General features: G+C 41.6%; 2 protein-coding genes across 15 annotated transcripts in view; one reads left to right on the forward strand and one right to left on the reverse strand.

Annotated features, from left to right (window-relative positions):
- The window catches only part of SEC24A (SEC24 homolog A, COPII component), a 23865-nt gene extending 14068 nt beyond the window's left edge, over positions 1-9797 (reverse strand). For 6 of the 10 annotated variants that reach the window (XM_086851519.1, XM_086851518.1, XM_086851515.1 and 3 more), the window contains exons 1-5: positions 9435-9797; positions 4164-4685; positions 2609-2767; positions 896-973; positions 412-578 (exon numbers count right to left, since the gene is read on the reverse strand). In XM_086851519.1, the coding sequence (XP_086707645.1) occupies positions 412-578; positions 896-973; positions 2609-2767; positions 4164-4685; positions 9435-9483 (975 nt within the window). In that variant the 5' untranslated portion in view covers positions 9484-9797. The other 4 variants (XM_086851520.1, XM_086851522.1, XM_023936058.2 and 1 more) reach the window with 3 other exon arrangements.
- On the forward strand, positions 9603-24066 carry SAR1B (secretion associated Ras related GTPase 1B). Of its 5 annotated transcripts, XM_086851527.1 has the most exons (9): positions 9846-9869; positions 10188-10290; positions 10419-10547; positions 14259-14329; positions 16796-16915; positions 17703-17768; positions 18321-18424; positions 18572-18703; positions 20222-24066. In XM_086851527.1, exons 4-9 carry the CDS (start codon positions 14275-14277, stop codon positions 20336-20338), a joined length of 594 nt encoding a protein of 197 aa, XP_086707653.1. In that variant the 5' UTR covers positions 9846-9869; positions 10188-10290; positions 10419-10547; positions 14259-14274; the 3' UTR covers positions 20339-24066. The 5 variants fall into 5 exon arrangements, with proteins under 5 accessions (XP_086707651.1, XP_086707655.1, XP_086707653.1 ...); XM_086851525.1 differs by lacking the exons at positions 10188-10290; positions 10419-10547 and having other exon boundaries at positions 9603-9853; XM_086851526.1 differs by lacking the exons at positions 10188-10290; positions 10419-10547.
- Positions 24067-25942: the final 1876 nt, after the last annotated feature.

Here is a 25942-nt window from a genome sequence, read left to right on the forward strand (position 1 = left end):
TAATTTTCCTATAAACCTCTTGAAATACAAAGGCTTAGCTGGTGAAAGTGTTGGTCAGTTCACTTTGAAAGTTCACGGAAAGAAAAACCAAATACTTCAGCTAACAATAACAATGCCACGGAAGAGAAACATGCCAAAAAGCAGTTGAAAGTTCCAAAAGAAACATCCTGCACAGATTTGAGGGTGGAACACTTCACAAAGAGCTGGTACAAAGCTTTGCCAAACTGGTACCAGGGCACAGGCAAAAGCATTAATTGTCAGCTATGTCTGTCCTCTTGAACAAACAGTGCCCAAACAGGGAAGAAAAGAAGCAGCATCCTAGAGTTGCACAACTCCTATCAACCATCATTTTTCTTTACCCACATACCCCCAACAGAGGTATTATTGAGGTAGAAACCAGACAATCTTTACCTGGTGGAAATGTTTTGATCCATCTGGATATTGCAAAGCAGATGCATTCATTCCTGGTGCTCCAGGTGGAGAAGTATGTTGGTAGCCTGGAGGCAAGGCAGGGTAAGAATACCCAACACTTCTATTCATCTTAAGATTTGGGGCTGCAGGAGAATGATGGGGAGTTGCTGGAAGCAGAGCAGACAGACACTTAATTGCTGAAGAACTGTACCTTACTTGAGGCATTTGTACAAGAGGAGAGCTGCCTGTTTAGTTTTTAAGTGTAAAATATACAGCTGCTGTCAACTTTGCAAAGGGCTCTCACCTACTTTACATATCACAGGCAAAACATGCTAATTGTCAATGCATCAAGTTTTGCATTTAGCTTCAAGACAGGCATTGAACCAAGTACATATGTCTGTACACAAATGCTTAGACTTCTATCTTTCCATAGTTTCCAAAAGTTCCATAATAATAACAACCATTTTTACTCCCAAAGCCTTACCCATAAGGCCACCACCTTCGATTGTGTCGTAGCTGTTTTGCACTACAGACCCATCACTGGCAGTAGATGTGGCATCACCTTTAAAGGAAAACAACCACAGGAAAAAATTGCACAAGTTACAAAGAAGTTTTAATGAGGTAACTGCAAAAAATATCCTGCTTTCTGGGTGAATATTAAGATGAGCATAGCTCAAATCTACCTTGGTTTTGACCCAGGATGAAACTCTGAATTAAATACACATTCTGTCCTCTTTCTCACACACGTCCCCTGCAGATGTGACCTCAATAAAGGACATTCATAAAACATTATTTTTATTTTTTTAGAGGAAAACAGAAGTCCCAGCACTTCTGGTTGAATAATCTTTTATGACTCCTTCAGATTAGGGATTTGCCAGTTTCCAAGCCAACATGCAGTAAAGGGTCAGGGGATGCTCCCTCCTCAGCAGAGGAGGTCTCTTTAGGCTAGCTGCAGTTTTACAAGTAACCTGTAGCTTAGATCCCCCTGAAGAACTTTTTCCATTGATAATTCACATAAACACCAAATTCCCTCCACTTGCACATTCAGCCCATCACTGCTCACCAAACAGCAACAGCTCTGACACAGTCACATACCAGTCAAGACAGAAATTCAGTCTAAGATAAGAAAAACCTTGAAATGCAGAGTGCTCCCAAAGGACAGTTTTTGGTAAGACAACCATGTCTAAATATACTAACACAACTATATATTGCTAAGGACAAATAGGTACTCTATTTTATTATCATTTTTTATTAAATCCTCAAAGATAAAAGGAACCAATAGAAGGCACTTACATTACATTATACACTGAATCTTGCTAGCAGCAACCTGCTTCATAGACTAAACATTTTTATCTCTCCAGGACTCTGAAAATGTTTCTCTTCATGATGAAGAAAATATTTTCTAAAAAAAGCTGTTTCCAATGTATTTAATACATTCCAAACTAAGCCAAATCTGAATATACTCACAGAACTACCACACATGAGAAACTGTCAATCTGACCATGCAAGGAACCAACAGCTTTGACAGAACTACATATATAAAAATAAAGCTGCCGACTCACACATGGCCCCATCTAGCATGGGCACTAAATGCCAAACAACTGGAGTCTGATCCAGAGCCCTGAGGAGTTCTTAAACAATGGCATATTTGTGCAGGGCCCACAGCAGACACAAAATCAGGTACCTGTCTTCAACAGCTGACACTTCACAGCCTCTAGCAACTTCCTTCATAAAACCAGCAAGTTTCAGTGATTTTACACAGAGAATAATAAGGTACAGCTACATAAACAGCAAGGAATTGCAAGGTTCACATTTTATCTCTCCCTGTAGAATGAACAATACAGGGAGTCATACATGGATTTCTGTCCTCCATGCAGAGAAATGAGAATTTTCCTATCACTTTACAACACAAAAAGGAAAAAAAAGCAATGCCAACTACAGGAGACATGGCCATGCAAAACAGCACGTGGAAATCTATTTTCAACTGTTAATTACTTAGATTTTATTAATACCTGTTTACAAGAATTTTTCTTCTTTCCAGGTCCTTACCTGCTCTTTTCAGATTAAGTTATTAGCTGTATTAGTACTAATTGTACAATTTGAGTCTCTAATAGAACAATGTGCTTGACTTTAAAGGCTGCACACTGCAGCAAGTTGCAATGTTTGAATTTAATGTAAGGAGAAAATTGTTTCTTACCTTCTTGGTTTGCAGCTGAGTTTAGCAGAGACTGTGCAGTAGGTGGTCCTGCTACTGCTGCTGATGGCCTAGGTGGACCACTGACTGGTGGAGGTCCTAAAGGTGGCCTTGGAGGGTGGAGTGGAGTTAAAGGCTGAGTAACCGGTGGTGGTGCGGATCCTATAAAGAGATTAACTTTTAGGAAGAGTTTAACCTAGCTGAAAGAAGTCACAGAAGTTTTATTACAAAAACACACATATTGTATTCTAAATATTCCTGTTATTGAGAGGATGAACAGCATGAGATACATAAATCCTAACATGTGGGTAGAGGGTCTCAACTTCAGGTTGTTTCTGTCATGCTTTTCTCATTCTGGGTTCCTGTAGTTACTGATCTCTTTCAGTTTTTTGCTACTACTGTCGGCAAGAATTTCAAGATATACAGAAAATAGCCAACTCTATAACCAAGTTTGGAGTGATCACCAAACAAGTTTAATTAATTTAAAAAGTGATCATTGTTATACAAAAAAATACCAGGGAAATGGCTCAGGAGTATTGAATGGATATAAAAATTACTTATTCCAAACACTTGCTCTCATATCATACTCCACTTTCCAAAATTTCTCTGCATCTTCCTCATTAATTCCAAAATTCTAGCTGTTTATTCCAATTACGTACCAGAAATAGTTTCATAAATTCTGCAAGCTTAAGACATTCTGAACAGCATAAGAAAATTAAGCAGGCATAAAACAAAAAACTAGCATCAGTAAAAATCTCTAATGATGCTAAAAGCACTTAGAAGAAAAATTATTTGCTTTTACATGGAAAATATTTCTGTACCTAAGTCCTGTTTGCATGCTTAGTCAGAAAAAAAACTAACATACAGCAGTTTGGCAAAGAGAAACTTGAGTATTAACTGTTTCCATAATAATCACAAGTTGCACAATAGAGCTATTTTGTGCTAGAAAAGCTTTTATCACTGCATATACCAGCAGAAAACCAGCAGGAGCAGAGTCTCCTACTTTTAGAGTACTTTCTGCAGACTGACAATTATTTAATGTGAAGATTACAAATCTGGGAGAAGGAATCTTTCCATTGAACTGACCTCTATTTCAACAGCACAGAATGCTTTTCAGTTTTCTTTCCAGGTTGTGCTCCAGTTATTTGCATCAACCTGACAGGCTATTCAGAAAATTACCTGAATCAAGTGGTTACTGACCATGCTCACTAAATAGAACTAGTTTTCAATGGTGAAGTCCTGGACTGAATCATGCTAATGCTTCAACAGTTACCCCAGGAAATGGTAAAGGTCACAGAAACAGCATCACCCACACACAGCATCCCAAAACAATGGGACACCATTCAGGAGTTACCCACTCCAACCAGCTGAAACACCAAACCTGGGCACAGAACTTTCATTTCTAACCCAAAGAAAGCAGCTGTGTATTTCTGATGGGTGTATCTGCTTGAACAATCTTTCACAAGCAAAATGTCACTGCAGAGTCAGTTCTATACTTATTATTTTAAAAGGTCGTTGAAAAATGGACATTAGTAAAATATCAAAAAGTTCTTGTTACCTGGCTTCATGTAGCTGTTCTGCAGTGGAGGAGCCCCTGGAGAAGCAGTATATTGGTAACTCCCTGCAGGATTTGTACTTCCTGATAATGACAACGGTGGCTGAGTTGACCCTGTCCCAGGCACATGAGCCAAATGGCTTGTTTGAGCCCCAAGTGGCTGACTCACAGAAGTCTGGCTGTACTGCCAGTTTGAAAGCACCGGTGGGCTGGCTCCAGGAGGAAAGTTCCCAGCAGATGATACAGCAGCTGAGTTCTGTAATGCAGGTGGCAGCACTTGTGGAACAGGACCTAGCTGTTGTACTGGTGACCCAGAGAAAGCTGCCACTGGTGGTCTATTGAGAGTCTGGCCAGGTCCTTGGTAGTTGTTTGATTGAGAAACATTCTGAGAGCCACTATAACTATACTGTCCAGAAGACTGGTGTGGAGGAACCTTTGCCAGCATCTGATGAGAGTACGATCCTGGAACTGCAGGGCCGAATCCCTGGCCATCTGAGGAATGCATCTGCTGATTTTGAACAGGACCTGGAATGAAAAAAAACAACTATGCTGCTTAGAAAGTCAGTGTTGTGTATCACTCCTGAAAATAAAAGATGTTCCCGTGAATGTCTTTTCTTAGGATTTTATTAGTCTCCAAGCCATTTTTAATTTAAACCATTAAGTGTGACAGAAGTGCTAGTGCAAGAGACGTGAATTCAGCAGTATTTTGCTATTGACACTTACATATTTGTTTTGTTTTATAGTAACCTTGAAACCACTAAGCATTCCAGTACCAACAATGCTCCTGAATTGAAACCCACATAGGATCCCATCCAGTCTTGAGGAGCCCCCAAAAGCAAGCTGCCCACAGAGGAGCACTGTCCCACACCACTAGCAGCAGCACACACAAGGAGACCAAAAGCAGAAGATCCATTGCGTAAGAGCTCCATTTCACATGATGTCTGACACCAACAAACACATCAGCTTACCACAACAACACCGCCAGCCAAGTACCAGTATAGGTCACCATGCTACTTCTCAAGTGACTGAGTTCATCTATGAAAGCTTCTGCAGTTAATTTTAGTAAGAGAACTGTTCACACACATACTGCTCATGTGAGTGGCCAACTGGTCACCAACAGAGAATGAAGGGTAAGTTTATCATAAAATAATTCACCAGTCTGGAATTGATGGTTTGATGACAGGTTGATGATGCTCTTTACACATTTGTTGGTTGGTATACATGAACCAAGTTTTACTCATTTGAAGAAAAAAATTGAAAAAAAGGTTAATAACTCTCCAAAGAGTAAACAACATAGGCAATAACACCACCAGATTCCTGCTTTACAGAGGTAGAGGTTGACAGAATCCCATGGGATTTCCAGTGCAATAAGAGCTCCATCAAGAAATGGATTGTTCATATAATTGCCACAGAATGGACATGCTGAAGAGAGACTATCAATTTTTGAGTGAATTCCTTCTGAGCAGAGCACACCAGATACTGCAGGCCACAGCCAGCTATGAGCTCTCAACTACCAAAATACTTTCCAATGTTTTATCACTCAGTTCAGCCAGTCACACTGTGGCTCTCCTCATCCCCTAAAAACACAGCTTAGATACATTCCACACAAACAGTTACACATTAAAAAAAAAAGATGGTTGGTTTCCTAATGAAATGCAGTGGCTAAATTCTAAAATGTGAGTAAGTTCAGATTTCCAAGTTAAAGTAACTCACACATTTCTGACATAAATGCAGAATACACTGAAATTCTTAGTTAGGACAAACACTGCACTGATCATTCAGCTCCTCATTCCCTAGAAAACCTTGGCCTCTGGGTCACACACAGCTGTTAATTTACTGAATATTGCACAGGTCCATATAACTACTACAGTGTCAGTGATCTCATCCTCACTGCCTCTTACTTGTGCATAAAAGGTACACACCATATTATTTTCCAACCATTAATTTCAACATGCAATTTATCATTCGGTTAGAAAATCCAGTTATACCCTACTGTCCTGACAATGCTGCTCACAGTTATTTGCAATTAATAATTCTCTAAAATCAAGGGTGTTTAAAGAGAAAGCTTCAAAAATGAAAATGCTTACAGTTATGAGTAACCTTCAAAAACTACCCTGCAGTCTATCAGACGGGTTTCCAACAATCAATATACAAACCCCACTGGCAATTAAACTTGCTAGCTTTAAAAATTATGAATTCTTATCAAACCTTCTGACTGCATCTGCACAAACACTGATACAACATCATCACTATATACTGTAGGAAAAGTACAGAACAAATACAAATTGATTTAGTAACTTGATTTTTCACCTTAAGGCATGACTCTCTATCCCAGGCAGAAATCAGAATATCTGGATTGCTCTCTTATGCATTGTTTTCCCTGCTTGAGGATAAAACAGTGGAAGTGAGGTGATATCAAAAACTGACCTACTTGATATTTTCTATGGCACTTTATATGAAAAAATATAAATAAAATTCACCACAGAACAATGTTCCAGTTTCAATTTTTATTTTTAAAGTCAGAAGCACAATGAAAAGTCTTGTCACCTTCATGTAATAGTTCACGTTTACAAGAAAAGTCTGCAGAAAGCTGCCAAAAAAAAGCTATAGAAATAGCACTAAGGGACAAAACCCCTTTACAAAGAGTTTCACAGTGCACAAGAACTTTTCAGGACTTGCTGTTTGGTTGCTGCCAGATACCCATCTTGACCTGACCTCTTTACTGAGACCCATCACAGAGTATTTAGGCTGTTCAGCTTCCCCCAAATACTTCCGGTTTTCTGTGAAGCCAGAAACAAACAAGGAATTCTGTGTGGATTGAAGAACCACTTCACCTGCACAGCAGCAAAACAGCCAGCACTCGGAGATCACAGAAATGAATTAGCAATAGAAGAAAGGCCATCTATTTAACAGCAAAAGTCTCCTCAACAACAACAACACAAGGCCATTTAACATTTCTAAGAGATCGGGAATAGCACCAGAATATATACGAAGTTCATCTGATGGTTTTAGAAAATGGTCAAAGTATTAATGTGGAAAGCCAGGATCCAAGTAATATTTTCCGCCACACAGAATTTCACCGTCCCCTACTCTAAGCCAGTTACTCAGCACATCATTTTTGCCAGCCACAAGCTCTCCAAGTTCCAGGGAGTGCAAAGACAAACAAAAGTTACATCCCAACAAATGCCGTTGAATCAGTCACCATCAGTGTCCACTTCATCTGACTTTGACCCAGTGGATTCCAAATCAAATAGCTCCTAAAGCACCTCATGTCATCAAAGTACCATGCTAAGGTATCACACGAGAGGAGCAAAAACATTTCTGAAAGAATTGTTTCTCCTTGTTTGCACTTCAGGTCTATCAACTGGAAAGCAAATTAGACACCTGCAATAAAATGAATACAGAATACTGGTCCTATTAAAAGACAAACAGAAATGAAGGAGAGGAAGGTTGTTGCTAAGCAACCCAAAGCTCTGTGCTAAACAATTTCCCAGGCAGCACACGGTGCTGCTGACAATTTACTGCCTTAGTGGACATGCAAACTCAGACACTTCAGCAAGCAACAAGTTGTGAGGAAGGGGTGACAGCTATACACCAATTTATCATCCTGCTGACAGTTTTCTTTCCTCACAGACCACTGTAAGCACACTACAGCACTCAGTACCCCCAAAACTGTTTTATAAAGCTTTAGTGTTAGTGTAACAGTCAAGGATCACAGCACCGTCTCAACATGTATTTTAAACAATGCTATGAACAGTCCATGCTTGAACAATTTGGTTTATTTCAAAGGCCAGCAATCCAAATCTTATCTCTAACATACCGTAACAATTGTTTAATTTTTTTACCTAGTATTTGCATAACTCTACATTTCAGTTCTTTATTTTTCATACACCTGACAGCTGAGTAGCTGAGTAGTATTCCTCTTTCACAACTGCCTCTCCATAACATCCATTATGTGCTTAATCTGACACTAGGGAAATGAGCAAACATAAAGCAACGCCAGTCTGTAAATCATCCCACTCAGTTACTCCATCACCTAACACTCTCTTTGCACAGCCTCTGCTCAGACCATAAGCTCTCCAGGACAGAGCCTCTCTCCTCTCTCATACTCTTCCCACTCTCTTGACCCTAGAAGCAGCTACACGGTTAATTGCAAATTGTCATTTTACTGATGACTTTGAAAAAAAAGCAATAAACAGACTGTGCAGGAGGAGGGGGAAGAAAAATCAAAAGAACTCATTATAACTGAACTGCTTATGATGCAGCACAGCTACTGAAACACACAAGTGTATAATTAAGGAAGCAAGTGCAGAGGATGTGTATGTGAAATCAGGAGACACTTCCATCAGCACAGATTTGCACACATGCAATGAAAACAGACACAGAGACAAGGATGGCCTTGAATTTCTTATTCCTATATTAAAACACTGGCTAGTAAGTTCAGTCTCACCTTCAATATCTCGTTTTGCAGAAACACATTTTGAGGGGAAGACAGTAATTAACACTTTCCCAGCTTGCAGCACACAGAACCAGATAATGTCGGCTTTACGAGAATGACAAGATAAGAAAACCCCGCAGCGGCGCAGGCTGAGCTCAGCGATAACCAGAGTGCCACATGTACAGCACCGTTCCAAAGGGTCAAACCTCAGCTGTGTCATCCGTGTCACCGACAGGGACCCACCCGGGCTAAGGGACACTCCGGAGCAGCTCGAGCTGTGCATGTTACCCTGGCAGCACAGACACAGGCTCTCTCTGAAAAACGCTGTCGTTCACGCTGACAGACAAACGCACTCTGGGATACTTCTACCATGAAAGTAAATCAGAATGAAGACTTATTCTACCTAATGAACCGCTCTGTGTTTTCTTCAGTGACACTTAGGGCAGGGCCCGGCCCGACAGCACTTCACCCCCGCTCCCACCGCCCCACGCCGCCCCCGGGGTCACACCAGGATCCCAGCTCCGCTGCCGCTCCTTTCCTGCTTTCCTCCCTAATTCAGCTGCGTTTCGCCCTGGGCCGCGGGTGTCCGGGCTGCAGGGAGGGCACCGCCGAGCTCAGCCGGGTGTAGCCGAGCAACCTGGGCAGCGAACGGGCCGTCCCCGGAACCCCCTCCCCGCTCTCTGCCCGCGGGCACCGGGCCCTGCCCCCGCTGCCTCAGGGCGAAGGGCGGCCTGGGTCCGGGGGAAGCGCCGCGGTGAGGGAGCCGTCCCCGCCAGGCCATATCCCGCGTCAGGCCATATCCCGCGCCAGGCCCCGCGGGCCTGCCCCGCACTCACCGTTGCTGTAGGGGTGCTGGCCGGCGGGGGCCCCGGCGGGTTGGGCCATGGCTCGGCCGGGTGCGCTCGTAGCCGCCCGTGTGGCGGCGCCGGCCCGGGTGGGGGGGACGGACCCACCGGAACTGCCGGGCGGCGCGCGCAGCCGCACTGCGGACACGTGGCACTTCCGGGAGCGGCCCTGCGGCTTAAGGGGCGGAGCTAGGGGCGAGGCCAGGGGCGGGGCGGGGCGGGCACGCGGAGGGGCGGAGTCGAGCGAAGCCGAACCGAACCCAGCCGAGTCACACTAAACCGAGCCGAGCCCAGCCGAACCCAGCCGAGACGACGCCCCCCCATCCGAACGCAGCCGAGCCCACCCGAGTCTGCGCCGCGGGCGCCGGTGCCGGAAGGAGCCGTGGGGGGCGGAGCGGGAGCAGCCGCGGGTGAGTGTCGGTGTCGGTGGGTGTCGGTGCTGCCCGAGTCCCGGAGCACCTCAAGCTCGGCCGTGGGTGGGCGGGGCGGGCGGTGAGGGGTCTGTTCTCCCCGGCCGGTGGTGAAGCCGGGCGAGCCCCGTAGGGCGCTGGGCTATTCCCGTGTCCTGCTGGGAGCGGCCTCCGGGCCGCGGCTGGGCCTGGCCGGGGGTCCCTGCGCGCCCCGACAAGCTGCGGCCTGCGCGGGGCCGCGGGCAGCGCACCGCGACGGGGCTGGGGGCGAGCGCTCCCCTCCCTTCCCTCCTATCCCTTATACCCCCTCCCTCTTGTTTTCCCCCCGGCACAGCCCTGGGGCTGCTCGGGCCGCGGGGGCAGCGGCCGGTCCCTGAGGCTGTCACGGTGCGCGCAGGTCCCGAACAGCAATGCCTCAATAGGTCTGCGATGGTGAGGTGCGTTAAGTAACCTCATAACCCACAGATGCCCTGCAGCCTCCCTGGGCAGCCGTCTGCCATGGTGTATCGACCTGGCAATACTTGTTTGAAGTACTGTTATATTTTCAGAAGTTCTTGCTTTTAAGGGTTTTGTTCATAAGCCAGTGAATGGTGCAGCAGCCTTGCAGCAAGGATGTGCTCTGACAGCTGGGCTTTGTCAGCCAGGGCTGCCTAAACCTCTGCCTCAGGGTGCAGTTGTAGTCCTGTCTTCACAGGTAAACTCTGCTGTCTCAAAAATGAGTTGCTGTCAAAAAATTATTAAAATACTTAAAGTCTATGTTGTTACATCATTTTCTAACTGTGCCTTTCCTCAGCTTTTAAAATACAACATCCAAATGCAGTTTCAAATCAAAGAATAAACTGTGTTGTAGAATCTCAGTTTATCCACTGAGTTTCCTAGGGATTTTGACTTTGTTGCCGGTGGTAATATTTTACAATGTTACAGTGATCATGTGAGAAATTATAACTTTTAAGTGATCATACTTGCATCCTACTTGAAAAACTAAAAATAAACCCTTAGCAGTAGGCTTGAAGCTGTTGCTTGCAGGTTGTGGTTTCAGACTGAACTGTGGCTAAGGTGCAGGTTTGGTGCTCTCGGGCTGGACTGAGATTTCTTGCCTGGTTCTTGCTGACAGTCCCCACATAGGTGTAGCAGTGTGTTCCCAGTTCATGCAAGAGCTGTTCACTTGGTTGTCACTGGTTGCTGTTTCCTAACTATTCAATAAAGGCATTTAAAACTCTCTTTAAGCTAAGATGTCTCTTAGCTTAACTTTGAAAGTCTTGAGAAGTGAATGCTGTCCTAAGGTTTGGAAGTGAAATGATGAATTTTTAGGTAGAAAAGAAGCAAGTTGAGTGTAGGAGGAAAAAATTTCCTACTTTTCAGAAGATAAAAGAGGTGTGAGTGAGTTTGCTTGCTAGTCCATGCTGTCAGCAGCTTTCCTTTCAGGAGGCTGCCCAAATGTTACCAGAGCCACAGTGTGGGAATTCCTCGTTCTCCACAGCTTACAGTCGGTGAACCCACATCCTTGGTCTATGGAGTGGTGGACTTGGCTCCACAGGAGTTACTGGGTGATGCTTTGCTGATGAAATGACATTGACCAGGGTTGTTGGGGTCGTTTTTCAGTGGTAGACATGTGTTACTGAAGGGATACTAGGAAGTTAACTTTGGTGTCTTTGTAGTGGAGACACAGTGAGTTGGTGATGTCTGTAAAAGTATTTGAAAGACTATCTTGGGCCAGCACAGCTTTTCATTCAAAGCTTTTGTCTGCTTCCAGTGGATTATTTTCAAATCAACCCATGAAATAACTTTAAAATAATATCTTTGTCTCCATCATGGCTTGTGAGCAGTTATTTCTGGGTCTTCGTTGTTCTGCTTTCATGGTGTTTTTAACATGAGCTTGAGAGTTTGAGTCCATATATATTCAACACCTCAGTTCTTCCCTGAATTTGCCCTCAGCATAGCAACTCTCAAAACCAGAGCAGAGCCACTCTGGTTTTGTAATGCTTTGATTTGACACAGCTCTGAATTATATAGTTGCTTTTCCTGTGTGATAAGAGTAGATTTAATATCTCTATTCAAATATTACTTGTGTGCCTTTACAATTAGCTGTGCAATTTTTTCCCATTTTGAAAGTGTTTTCCTTTAACTGCTGCCAGCTGATATGGAGGTTGTTCTGGGAGGGTTTGGATAGCTCTCTTTCCAGCACCACTTTTCTTATGGTGATGGAAATTGAATCAGTATTAATGCCACTTCAGCTGTGTTTGTAAGAGTAATCCTGTTCTCAGGTTAATTGCTAGAATCTCACCCTTTAAAGTTTTTTCTGTAATGCATGAAGATTGTTTTGGTTGATTTTTTTTTTTTGTAAACCTAAGTGTAATAGATGGAACAGGTTAATACAACTGAGCAGTGAAGTTATTCTCACCTCAGTAATCTGAGCGCTTCTCTTACATCACGCAGTTTGCCCTGATTTGCAGGTTATTTGAGTCGATCGTTTCCCTAAGCCCCACAGAGGATTTTCTCGATTGGTATTTTGCTCAAGCAATAAATAAATCTGCTGACGTGTGTGTTCTGCCATGTTTGCTTATTCTTGACCTTTGATTTTTAGCCATGCAAGGGACAGTTTCAGTCATGACATTGTGTAACTGGTGTTTATGCATTTACAAGCATATTTGATTTGTATTCTTAAAAATTGTGCCTGTTGCAGCTGCTGTGTTGTTCAGAATAACGTAGATGTGGTTAAAGGTTTAAGGGTTAGTTGTGGCGAAACCAAGACACCTGGTGCTTGTTCATCTGACCAGATTTTGTTCCAGTGCAAGCAAAGGTCATTTAAATATTCACTCCTCTTTCCACATTATCTTTGTATGATGTACCTGTTGTTGCATAACAAAGAAACTCTTCGTCACGAGTGTAGTTGCTGTGACGGATACCTGGATTTTGGGCTGGTTCAGACCTGTGTTTTGACTCCTGTGTGCTGTGCTCCAGGCTCAGAGCTGCCCTGAAGTCCTCTTGTGACACCCCAAGGCAGCCCTGCCGCTTCTAAAGAAGTGTAGTGAGAACCTGTAGCAGTGTGGATGCCTCTGCCAGCTGTATTTAGCAGTGCAGTCCAGTTTTTCCAGGGCAGTCAGACTCCAGTGTCCACAGGGGTCATGCATTCCAGTAGCAATTAGCTGGCTAAAGGCTTCTAAGGATGTTGCCTTTTAGTCTCCAATACAATTAAAATACTCACACTTCACTGTGTCAAACTAGTGCTTTCAGTCTGATTTAGAGCACAAGTTTGATGAGGAGCAGCTGAGGGAGCTCAGCCTGGAGAAAGGAGGCTCAGGGGGAAATCACTCTCATCACTCTCTACAACTCCCTGACAGGTTGTAGCCAGGTTGGGACTGGTGTTTTCTCTCAAGTGACAAGACAAGAGGAAACAGCTTCAAGTTCTGCCAGCAAAGATTCAGACTGGATATTCAGAAAAATTTCTTCACTGAAAGGGTGGCCAAACTCTGGGCTTCCCAGAGTGGTGGTGGATTCACCATCTCTGGAAGCACTCAGAAGTCCTGTGGATGTGGCCCATGGGGACTTGGTTTAAGTGTTGACCACAGTGATGCTGTGCTAACAGTTAGACTCAATGATCTTAGAGGTCTTTTTCGACCTCAATGGTTCTGTGATTATCTTCTCTTTAGATAATGAGGAAATTAAGATGAAAGCTAGGAAATTAATCAGTCATGGCTACACAATGAACCTAGTACTGGCTCTCAGCTCATTCTTCTGTTCTTGAATCTAAGCTGAAGGAACTCAGTGGGAAAATACAGGGATCTGGTGGTTTTTTTAAATAAAACGTTTGCATTTAAGTTTTGAATTGCAGCAGCCTCTGCAGGGCAATATAGGAGGTCACTGACTTTGAAAGGTTATTCCAATGCTTTATGCTAAGTTGTTGTTTTCCATAAAAAGGCAAACAGACAGGTTCTGTGTGGACAAGGATTTATTTGGTATCAAACTTCTCTAGATTCAGCTCCGCAAAACTTCGTCACCTTTTACTGCCTTTGGTATTTTTTCCCCCCAGCAGCTTTCAGGGGTGGTTGGAGCACTAAATCTGCAGTGATAGGCCTCTAGTGCCCTCTCTGAAGTGCCACCTTTTCCCAGTTGAAAAGTGAAAATCCTATTTAGAATCTTCAGTGGATCATCACATACCTTCAACAAATTGTACTTTGGATAAAATTATTTTACTGCAAAGACTTTAGTCCATGTAGTGTTTTCCCAAGGGAGGGAAAAATCTTTGCGGTTGTCACTTAACTGATCTGTGATACAGTTTACCAAAACTAAGATTTTTTTTTTTATTTTTAACACAGGATTTTAAATTACTTTCGTTACCTATAAATATTTTACAATGTACTCTTCTGACAGAACTTAAATGCATTATGTTTTCTCTTTATTTCAGACTATAAGATTCAGATATGTTCCTATTTGATTGGATTTACAGTGGTTTCAGTAGTGTATTGCAGTTTTTAGGTAAGTCATTATTATTTGGGGCTTTTCCTTTCTGATATTCTTGTGTAAAATATCTGTTCACCTCTGTTATCATCAAATAAGACTGCTGGGTAGATAGTAATATTTGGTTATAGAAATTAGTTTGAAACTTTACTGGCATCAACTCAAGAGCCTCAGAAAATTATTCCCTGACCAAAAAGTCTGCAATGCATATCAGTTCAAGGTAAAAAAACCCCTCAAAACCATGAGGAAAATTATTGTTAGGTTACTAAAAAAAGGATCACATAGGTAAAAGGCATAATTTCCAAGTTCAAAGGATTTTATTGAAGTGGTCACAAAGCATTTGAGGCTAAGAAGTCATAGCAAGCTGTGCCACCTACCTTTTTATCAGTTGAAAGTTTAAAGTTTTGCACTGAATGTCAGACCCTTGGTCTGCTATCAAAATGTTAGCCAGTGAAATTTTAACTAAGTTGACTAATCTTTCTTATCTCCTCTTCCTTAGCTGCACAGTGATTACTGCACACTGGGCTGCTCTTCCATTCCTGTGCAAGCAAAGGCTAATTCTGCTGAAAGACAGAGGAGCTTCAAGTACCTTCCTCTTTTATGTCCCTCTTTCTCTAAAATAAACACTTGCTCTTTGCATTCTCAGTTATATTTAGAGTTGAAGAAGGCAGATCATAACATTTGGGAAACTCCTCACAGTTCTCTCTGCTGTCCTGTCAGAAGGCTAATGTGATCACTTTAGGAAGAGCTGCACAAGTATACTTTTGGAATGCACAAAAACATTTTTTGATTTATATGTACATATAAAAATTCAGGTCTTGGTGTAGCCAGTAGCCAAAGTATGGCTGCTTGTTAGTCTTGTGCTTCTCTGAAAGACACTTGGGAAGCTTTAAATGTTTTGGTGAAACCAGCAACATCTGACTGCGAAGCAAAGACTCCTGGATGTGCAGGCTGAGAGTGGCAAAAATATTATTGTTTTCCTATAGGTTAGTAGAGTTTTGTTTCACTCATAAGGTGAGTGTGAACTGGGGTTTCTCCTGTGATGTAAGTTACTATAGGAAAATGTTTGTCCACTTCTTTCTCTGTAAACATTAACACTTTCTCCTCTACTCTGTAGTTTAATTGTTAATATATATATGGGCATGTGAGAAGGTGAGTTTGGGAATTAAGAGTTGTCTTTGAAGGAGCTGTGAAGACACTCTACAGGACCTGGAGTAATAAAGACCATTAATGAAACAGGATGAGGGATAGGAGAGAATATTCATTCCTGCAAGTTACAAAACATGTCCAGCTGGAATGTGATCCCTGAGATTAGTTTAAAGGCAGAGGGAGAGGTGAACAAACAGCAGTGGTGTAAAGGTCTGCCGGGCAGAGCTACCTCTGTCCCTGGAAATGCCACGGCATCGGTGGGGCTGTGAACATCCCGACACACATGAGGATAGCACATTACAGAAGATAGGTTTTTTTCAGTACAGAGCAGGATTGGTATTTTTTGGTTTTAAATTTAATTTATATTAATGGTTTACTTAGAATATCAATGAGTTTGAAGCAATGCAAAGTAATTCTGGCAGAGGATACAGTGTTGACAAGTTGTAAGAGAATTGCCCTTTGATAATCTCCAATTTAAGAGAATATGGTGTTGGTGTTTTAAACATCTTTCCTTCCCTTCACAGCAACTGTTGCATTTCTGGGGTTACAAGTGGAGGGGAAGAAGAAAAGCAGAAGGCATTTTTATAAACATGACAACCAATGAAAATAAATTTTCTTATTCCTGTTAGGAAAGCATTGTCACATGGGACAAAGTGTATCAGAAGTGCCCTGACGATGCCATTCAGGATGTAGACAACAGTTTTCTTGGGGGTGTGGATGAAAGTTACTTTTTGTCCATATAATATGTTAATCAATATTAAAGAATTCATACACAAATTGTGATTATTGATGTTGAATCCAATTTCTCCATATTATTCTGTTTGAGGTCTGAACTTTCTTTTTGTCTCAGATGAGTGTTTTGCTATAATTGGAGGCAGCTGAACAGAGTTCAGGTTCAGGATGGTCCATGGTCCAGAGCCTGCCATTAGTGCTGTGTCTGTGCCCACCTCTCCAGCACCCGTGAGCAGAGCTGTCATTTTGCTGGGGCAGAATAAACTACACTGGTAGCATTTAGTCCTGTTCTGCCATGCTTATCCTAAGATAATGCAATGCATTTCCACTATTGACATATTCACACCAATTGTGTGCCTCTCCTGTTCCTGCCAGGCATCCTGTAAGCTGCATGTTACTTGGTGCAGCATGTCTGTGGTAAGTGGGAATGTCGTTTGTATCACATGGATAAAGGGCACTGATAAAGTCTGGTGGAGTTTGCCTGGTTTGTATTTTGTACCGTGACTGTAACACTTTGTTCCTAGGAGCAGAATTATCTCTAGTGCTGGAAATGAATTCCTGCTGGTTGAACTGATTAGTCACTAGGACCTTTTTTTGTTCTAGGACTGTACAAGAAATCAGGCAAACTAGTGTTTCTTGGACTGGACAATGCTGGAAAAACTACACTGCTGCACATGCTCAAAGATGACAGACTGGGACAGCATGTCCCCACGTTACACCCCAGTAAGTTAATAGTGTTGTCCCTTAGCTAGAAAGTATTTGAGGGATTGCAAGAAAAGCAGGATCTGATTATACATCATAAGACCACCAGTGTAACTGGGAAGGCACAAAGGGATTTTTGGGATTGCAATCCATGGATAGTTCAAGTAATCTTAAAAAAAATCCTATGTGTGTAGGATAGTTCGGTGTGTTATAGTTAAAATTAAGAGGTGAGTAACAATCAGAACAGTGAAGCAGAGAGTTTGTGCTATAGAAGCTGCAAGAAATAGGGGCTTGAAATTTTTGGGAATGGCTTCTCTGTATAATTGGAAAATCGGTGTTTGTGTCTCAGAGGTTGCTGCATAATAGTTATCCTGGTAACCTTGCAGAAGAAAAACTTAAACACATGTTGATAATGTGGATTGGGAAAGTCCAGTAATGAGATGAGAAATTGGGAAGGATGTGAAGAAGAGAAGCCTTAAATAGTATTGTAAACAAAATGCCAAATGCAAAATCTTTTATGCAAACAAGATGCCAGAGCCAACTGTTGTTTGTGTAATATGTAGGGATAAATAATGTAGGAATACTCTGCTGTTCTTAGCATTGTAGATATTTCACACATGCTTTAATGGTTAATAACATTTTGGTGATACATGAATGTGCTGTTGATTTTGAGAGAATATATTACTCTGATTTTCTTCTTGAATAACAAAATACTGGGAAGAACAAAAGAAATTAAAATCTAAGTGCTAGAAGGCTAGACTTTTCCAAGTATAATCTTCACCTAGAACATAATTCTGTGTATTTCCAGCTTCAGAAGAGCTGACAATTGCTGGCATGACTTTCACTACCTTCGATCTGGGTGGACATGCTCAAGGTAAGAGTGTGTGCTGACTCACTTAAGCTCACTGAAGTGGGCTGGAGTTTGCTTCCAGTCAGAAACATGGCCATGCTGCAGAGACTGACTTCCCACAGTCTTCTCTGACAGCATAAAAGACATTGGCTGCTCTTTTGCCCATCTCCACCATTTATGACAAATCACAAAAATGATTTGGCAAGAGCACAGTAGAAGAGAAACTTTTGACTAATACTGTGTATTGTTATTAGTCTAAAGTTCTGTACTTTGAATTCCTGACATTTACTTTCAAACTTACCTTTGACATAATTCTTGGGGAAACAAAAACCATTTACATACATCAGCATTCATGTGGGATAGAAGAGTGGTAACATTAGAGAGAATGATAATTTTGCTCTGTGATTTCAAACTTTGTAAAATACGAAATTGCATCCCAGAAATTGGCAACATAAGCTAAGAATTAAGAAAAAAATCAAATTAATAAACCCACACACACAGGTTGCTTCTTAATTACCCATTTGCATTGCTCTGTATTTGGGGATAATTTCCTTTTGTTTCTTATTTTCCCTGTAGCTCGCAGAGTGTGGAAAAACTACCTGCCTGCAATTAATGGTGTTGTGTTCTTGGTGGACTGTGCAGATCACGAAAGATTACTTGAATCAAAAGAAGAACTTGATGTAAGTTTAAATAAGCTTTTAAAAGTTTAAACTTCTAAGAACTAAGCTCAAATACCCAACAGACCTCTGCTGTCACCTGCAAATGAGTAGTAGTGATTTGTCCTGTACTCTAAATTAATCATTCCTCCTTTCTCCATTCCTTTGTAGTCACTAATGACAGATGAAACTATTGCTAATGTGCCTATCCTAATTCTTGGTAACAAGATTGACAGACCTGAAGCCATCAGTGAAGAGAGGTTACGAGAGACATTTGGTCTGTATGGCCAGACAACAGGAAAGGTATTGCTCCTTTAAATTTGTTGTTGTTTGGTTGGTTTTGGTTTTTGGTTGGGTTTTTTTGGTGAGGTTTTTTGTTTAGGGAATTAGTTTGTCTTATTTGTGTGTTGACTCTGTTTTGCTCCAGCTGTACAAAATAAATGTTTTTCTAATTTATAAAGTAGTTAATACATAATAATAGTATATAGAATGGATCCCAGAGTCTCTTTGTGTGTGTGTGTTAGATGCATGTCTGCTACAATTTTTTATGTTGTATGTAATGCCACATTTTCTCGTGTATTTGTATCTAGAATAATTTTTAGTACTTCAACTGTCTTACGCATTATTTTTAAGCAGTTTTCAGAGGCTATATTTAGAGTGAATTATAAGAGAAAACTGAATAGAATCTTTCAGTAAGTGACTTTTCTCGTTTCAAGTGCAAGTTTTAAGAGTTTTCCACCTAACATATTTGCCTGAAGCTTAGAGACAGATTTACATCATCATAGAAGTTTAAGTTTGTAGGTTGTGGGAAGGAAAAGTTCCTACTGGCATCTGTAGCAGCAAGGCAGATTTTTAGTAAGGATCTTTGTGATACTTCAGCTCCTCTTAATATAAAGTTAATTCAGTACTCTGCCTGTGAGCATTAGAAATGATGCACAGTGTCCTTGGCTCTTGGAAAGAAGCCGATAGAGTCATTCCACTGTGGCTTCCAATCACAGCTCCCATTAGCTGACCAGCTCTGCTGCGGGCACCTGCCTTGCAACTCCCCTTTGCTCATTCACTCTTAGGTGCCTTCCTTAAAGTTCAGTGCCAGTCAGAGTTTAGGTCAGGCAGGAACAAACCTTTACTTTCTAGTTTGCTGTATTTTACCCTCTTGTTTTTCTGGTCTTTACACTGCATGTAGTTGATGAATCATGAGCACCACTGTGAATCTGCTGTTGAACAGCAGCTTTATTGCACTGTGCTGATCTTGGCAAGCAAGCACTCTTGCTTTGGTCAGTCCTTAAATTTATAGCAAATGATTTTTTTTATCTGGTTGGTAAACTGTTGCAAACAGAGCAGGGAGCTGTGACTGAACACCAAAAACAAGCTCTAAAATGCTCTTCACATGTTTGCTATTCCATTCTGGTTTCATGTACTTCTCCCTCTCCAGCATGGATGTGTGTGAGAACATGCATAGTATATTTCTTATATGCAAGTTACTGTTATTAAGGTCACGTGTTTTGGTCTCTCTGTGGAGGTGTCAGGCCCAGGGAACCTGGGGATGCCCCATTCCACAAAGTCTTTTCATGCCACTTAGGACAGGGCTTGGAGCAATCTGGTCTAGTGGAAGCTGTCCCTGTCCATAGCAGGGATTTGAAATGAGATTAACTTTAAGGTCCCTTCCAACCCAACCCATTCTATGATTTTAGATTAATTTATTTTCCAAAATTCCAGTGTCAAACGCAAGTTAAATAAGGGCATTCCATAGAAGCAGATGTCCATGTGGAATAGGTGTTGCTTGTAAGGGAACTGTAAGGGAATGTTTGTGTTTCTCTGCAGGGTAACACACCACTGAAGGACCTGAACGCCAGGCCCCTGGAGGTGTTCATGTGCAGTGTGCTAAAGAGACAAGGCTACGGGGAGGGGTTCCGCTGGATGGCCCAGTACATCAACTGATCCCTGCCAAAATCACAGCAGCACATCCTGGCCCAGGTCTCAATGTTGTCTGCTCCTTATTTGATCACTCAGTGTACGTAACTTGAATTCATTTGACTGTTCAATTTTAAAAATACACATTTTTAGCTAATTATATCATTGATGCTAAATTGTAAGTGTGAGGATTGCAAAATTATTTCAAGCAAGTTTGTAAGTTTAAATACCACAACCTGTGAGCTTTCTAATCCCATGCAACATCCTTTTGCAGCTTTTAATTTAATGAGTCTCCAGCACCATTTTTGGTCAGAGCAACTTTCCAGTACAGTATGTTTGAATGCACTTTTTAACAGCTGAAAACTATGAACATGTGAAAAATATTTAATGCTTATGTTAAATTTTTTATGTACTTTTTTGAAACTGGTTTTATAATATTAGAGTATATAACCATCTTTCAAGGAATAATAAATAATTAGCTGATGGATAATTGCATGATGCCTTACATTTTTCAATAATACACTTTCTTATGCAACGTCATGCAATAAATTTAAATCCAGTTTTTGGCATCTTTAATGGGAAATGTTTCCTTTTAATGTGTCTTAACTAGTGAGGCTGATCTGAATATGTGGGATATTTTCCTGAAACACAAGCAGGCCACAAAGTTGTTTCATTCTAGTTTAGAGTAAGGTGGGTTTATTCAGACTACTAAATTGTATTTATTTTAGGATTTTCCATAGTAAAGGAAATATCTACTGTGATGCCCTTATAATTACCACAAATACAAATAGTGTAAATTAGCTGTGCCAAAGTAAATCTTGAACTAATGACAAAAGTGGTCTTAATCTACTGATCTCTTGAATTAAACCCCTGATGTGACACAAGAAATACAGTTTCTTTTTAAAAAAATTAAGACTACTACTGCACTAAATATCGTGTTTCAAATTTCATTCATTTTTGGGTCTGCCAGAAGACTTGCCCATGAAGTTTCCAGGAAAAAAATGGGTTGCCACTGCTGCTTTTGAAAATTTACCAGCTCACACCCATTAGCCAGTTTTATTTTTGGTGATTTGAAATGGGACAAGATGGATTCTTTTATGTGGTTTTGCCCTGAAATCTGCCCAGTGTGGCAGCTGCTGGCTGCCCAGGGCACTTATTTCTGGGGTAAAATTCAGTCCCTCTTTCCAGTTTCTGACTGCTTTTCCCTGCATTTGAATGTTAGTTCCCCAAGGAGAAAGCAGGTTATCTTTGAAGAAAGGGTGTTGCAGCATGTTTTATTGATGCTGGCTGGGAGCTGTGGTTGGTGCTTTCCTGTGCTGGACATCTTTTACTTCTTATTTGCCAAATGAAGGTGGAGTTTCAGCTGTGGAGTCACCATTTTGCTATAATGGGTTTGAGTTTCACTGTGTAGTTTGTTTTGTCCTTGGACAAATACAAACCACTGCAAGTTGTACTGAATCTCTTTTACTTCCTGTTGTACATCTCCAAAATACTTCAGGCCTTATGTTTCCAATGCCCGTGGCAGCAAATGTATTTCTGACTGGTTTGACTTCACAAAAAACTTTCTCTTGACCTCTGGGCTTGAATCTCAGATTAAAGGCTGTAGGCACAAAGCAAATAAATGAGACTTATTCCTTGCCTGAACCTGAGCTGGTATGATTGAATATTGATGATCAGTTACCCACAGTCCTAGATTGTGCATCTGAATAATTCAAAACCTAACTAATATAAATTGTAAATGAAGTTTATTACTGCAGAATCACATGCAAAACATTAAGCCCAGTTTGTGTGTGGTGCAGTTCAGTGTGAGGGCATTGGATGGCTTTTCCAAATGACCAACATAGAGAATAATGCATTCAAACTTGTGCTCAGCTGTAGAGTGGTGTCTCTGCTGCATAAATCCAAGCTGGAGGCAAGATGTGGCTTCTCACCACTGTGAGGTCAGTCTTTACTACCTACAGCCATCATGTAGGGGATATGCCTCTTGTTTTTTTACCTCTAGCTTTTTCAGATGATGGTTATGATGCAGAGAACCACAGCTAAATCACTAGATGGTGTAAATATTAAAAGTACTACTTGCAGAGTCACATTGTGGTGTTGATGTGAGAGATCTGGGACTGTGTTGCCTGTGCTTATGGAAATGAAGCTGGAGGTGGAGATGTTCTGCTGCACTTCCACAGGCTGAGCCATTGCATGGGCTTGGAGGGATCCTCTTCACCTGCTCTTCCAACTAACCATGAACAACAGCACTAAAGAAAAGGGTAGTCCTACTAAAAATTAAAAAGGAAGGGAGGTGATGGTGCTTAAAAGAGTGTGTTAAGAATAATTCCCAGTGTTATGGAAACACTCTTGATTTCCTGGTTCCTGCTGTGTGATGGTGGCTGAAATGTGATTGTAATAAGGGCATGAAGAAGGCTGGACCTTGAGTTATCCACCTGGGTACGTTGTTGGAATAGGTGATCAATGCTCAGTGAAATACATAAATAATCTTGCTCTGTTTCATTTCATTCAGCAGAGGAAGGACCTTTCTTCTGTGGTTTACATTCTGTTGTGCGCATGAATGTGAATGAGTGTTGTGTGTCTTTGTGTGAAGACTTCATTAATAGACAAGTCTACTGATGAGAATTTTCCTGGTGGTTCTCATCCCCACCCCCTCCGTATCTCCCTGGCCATTTATTTCTATTTTATTCCTATGACTGTGACCAGTCTTGCTTCAAAAAAAATAGTGTTCACATTTGGGTCTGACTTATATGAATCTCTTTTTTTTGCACTCTTGACTATGCAGATTTCAATTGAACATCACTTTAAAGAATGTGAAAAAGAAAACTCATTAATAAAGATCTTATTTATTAATTGTCTCATTTTGTTTTTACATTGCAACAATTTCTTAAGATAAATGAATGCAGATTTCTAAGATCCTAATAACTACTTCTGACAGTGGCCTGTATATCATGGCAATGGCCCCAGTTGCTAGCATCTCTGGGTTGAATAAGATTTCTTTTGCTTGGATGTAATTAAAATTTGGGTCTAGTATGTACTGTATAATGGAGAGGAGATTGCTGTAATTCAGTCTTGTTTTAATACATTTTTCAGCAACAATTCTTGGCATTGGAGATGGGAAAGCTCTCCAAGCTTTCTCATTTATCCTCTGCCAGATCAGGTTATTTTTGTGTTCAGGTCCTGACTATGATGTGCCAAAGGTAACCTGTGGCATTCACTGAAGTACAATACCTCCCTGCATGGGAGCTTTATTGTGTTTTGATAATTGGATTTGAGCATCAAATAGAACGTTTGGCATTCACTTATTTGTAATGTCAGTTCAGAAAAATGATGGAGGTGGTCTCCTATCCCAGTGAAATCACAGGTCTGCTGGAGGTCAACTTGTTCTTCTCTTGTTTGTCCTGTCAAAGTATTTGGTTGCTACCAACCAAAGTCCAGCATTTCTGTTGACTACAACGTGCTCACATTTAGGTCACACTATTGTTGTGGACTGAGGAGTTATATTTGAGCCTCACCCACTGCTGTCAGTGGGGACAAGTAACTTCCTTGCACTTGGACAAACCACTGTTTGCACTGGTGTTTCTGTTCTGAAATGTGAGTGCTCTAAGTGTTGAAAAGCGTAATTTATATAATAAACTGCAGAAGAAAAGATAAAGATGAAATTGTTCTTTAACATGTTGTCAATGCATTTGTTATGTGTCCCACCCTATGCTGGAAATACAAGATAGAAAATAAAATTTTGTTTGAAATTTGAAGGAGTTTTAAACAGGTAGTTTTTGTCAAATTATCAAAATCAGGAAAAAGGTGCTCAGTACATGGTCTAGAAGTAAGTTTGGGTTTTCTTGGGTGAATATAGTAATAGTTCTGTCTCATTTTTTCTCAACTTCTGTTCATGGGTGTATGGGGAAAATCCTCTATCTGGAAAACTCTTTGAACATGGAAAAAATTGCATTTCCTTTGTGGCAGTTCAAAAATAAGATGGATTGATATGATCTTAGAGGTGACTGATGCTTCCTTAGAATCAGCTGCTCTCTAGGATTGCCCCTGTTGGTGAGACTATGGAGGGGGGATTGTCACTGAGTTCATATTTATCAAACTGTGTAGCCCACAGGAGAGTGTGTTAAGCTACTGTTAGAGAACTATTTTCTAACCATAAGCATACATTCTCCTTAGTTTACATTTTTTAAATTATTTTTGTCTGCTTTTGAATTACAATTAAAAATTTGATGAGCAAGTATGGTAAAATAATAATTAAAAAAAAGATGCCCCTTGTTTTTCTGATGATCCTGTTTCTTACTGCACATGATCCATCATAGTAAGAAATCTTAGAGTAAAGTTTTGGAGCCTTCAATGCCTTTCATTTCAGGGCCTCAAAGCTTTCAATCTGCTAATGCTGCCTCATCATCCTTGTGAGTGGAAGGGCTCTTGTCCTTGTTTAACCTCTGGTGACGGTGATGGCTGAGGGATTGGGTCATGCTTGCTCTCTGCCTGAACAAGAAGAGTTCTCACAGCAGCCTCGAAGGAAGTGGTGCCTCCTGTTTGCCCATGTCTGTAACAGGATGACAGAAGCCTCCCTCACACAGAAGCTACCAGAGATACTTCACAAACCTTGTGTAAATTAGTGGCACATTGGGTCCTGTCCTTGGCATTCACAGCACAACAGCCACTCTGTGTACCATTCCCTGTGTTGTATCCAACCGTGACAAGATTCAGTAGAATACAAGGTAAAAAACCAGAAAAACTTGCAATGTGTACACTACAAAGCTTGGATCTACTTAAAATCTCTGATTCTCCTTCCTAAATCTAAATAAATATTTTCATAAAAGGAGAATGTAAAGGCATACTTTCACTGTTGGGTCCAAATGCCTAGTTTTGGCACAGGCAATAAGAGTTTATATTGTCTGGTTAGGTGTTCCCCCTGCAAAGTGGTACTTTGCTATCTGAGTGATTCGATGAATTCCCAGGAGCAGAACTTGCTGGAGCAAACCCTTGGCAGTAGCTTGGGGCAGGGATGAGCTGTTGGAGACCTGATCTTGGCCATTTAGTGATATTTGAGTACCCGACCCAGGGGAGGTGCAGCAGCTTTGGGGACAAGGGCTGAGCTATGACAAGTGGCTGGGCTGGGACCAGTGCTGCAGCAACCACTGGCAAAGCTGAGCTGAGAGGTCTGGAGTAGCTCAGCTTTTGGAGCAAAGGGATTTGGTCATCAGTGTGAATATGGCTCTTGAGAGGAAGGGCAGAACTGAAGTTCGAGTTTGTTCAAATTTTGGTGAAAGCTAAAAGCTTTGCTAGTGGGCATTGAGCAGGCCAGAGGAGGGGTCGGTGTTGGGGGCCTGGGGCAGGCACTGCCCTGCAGGTTGTTGTGAGTGTCTCTAGGAAATACTTGACCAAGTTTCTCCTGTGTAATGGAAGAGAAGAATTAGTTGGATTGAAAAATGTCCTTTTGCCAGTGAGGTAAAAGGGGAGTAATTACGGCCAGGGCTCCTAATGCTGCCCTGCCACAGCTCGTGTGTGGGCTGACCGCAGGGCGGGTGTTTGGGAACGCTGGTGCTTGTGAAAGCAAAAGGGAGAGAGAGCTTAGGGAGTGATAGGAGCTGTATTTCAGTCATTCTGCACACTCTGCTAATGCCA

The sequence above is a fragment of the Cyanistes caeruleus genome, chromosome 15, assembly GCF_971803275.1.
Source record: "Cyanistes caeruleus chromosome 15, bCyaCae1.hap1.1, whole genome shotgun sequence".
Taxonomy (NCBI): Eukaryota; Metazoa; Chordata; class Aves; order Passeriformes; family Paridae; genus Cyanistes; species Cyanistes caeruleus.

Coding starts and splice junctions, on each gene's coding strand:
- SAR1B (XM_086851525.1), top strand. CDS start 14,275: ATGTTCCTATTTGATTGGATTTACAGTGGTTTCAGTAGTGTATTGCAG. Junction 16,916..17,702: donor TGTCCCCACGTTACACCCCA/GTAAGTTAATAG, acceptor GTGTATTTCCAG/CTTCAGAAGAGCTGACAATT. Junction 17,769..18,320: donor TCTGGGTGGACATGCTCAAG/GTAAGAGTGTGT, acceptor TTTTCCCTGTAG/CTCGCAGAGTGTGGAAAAAC.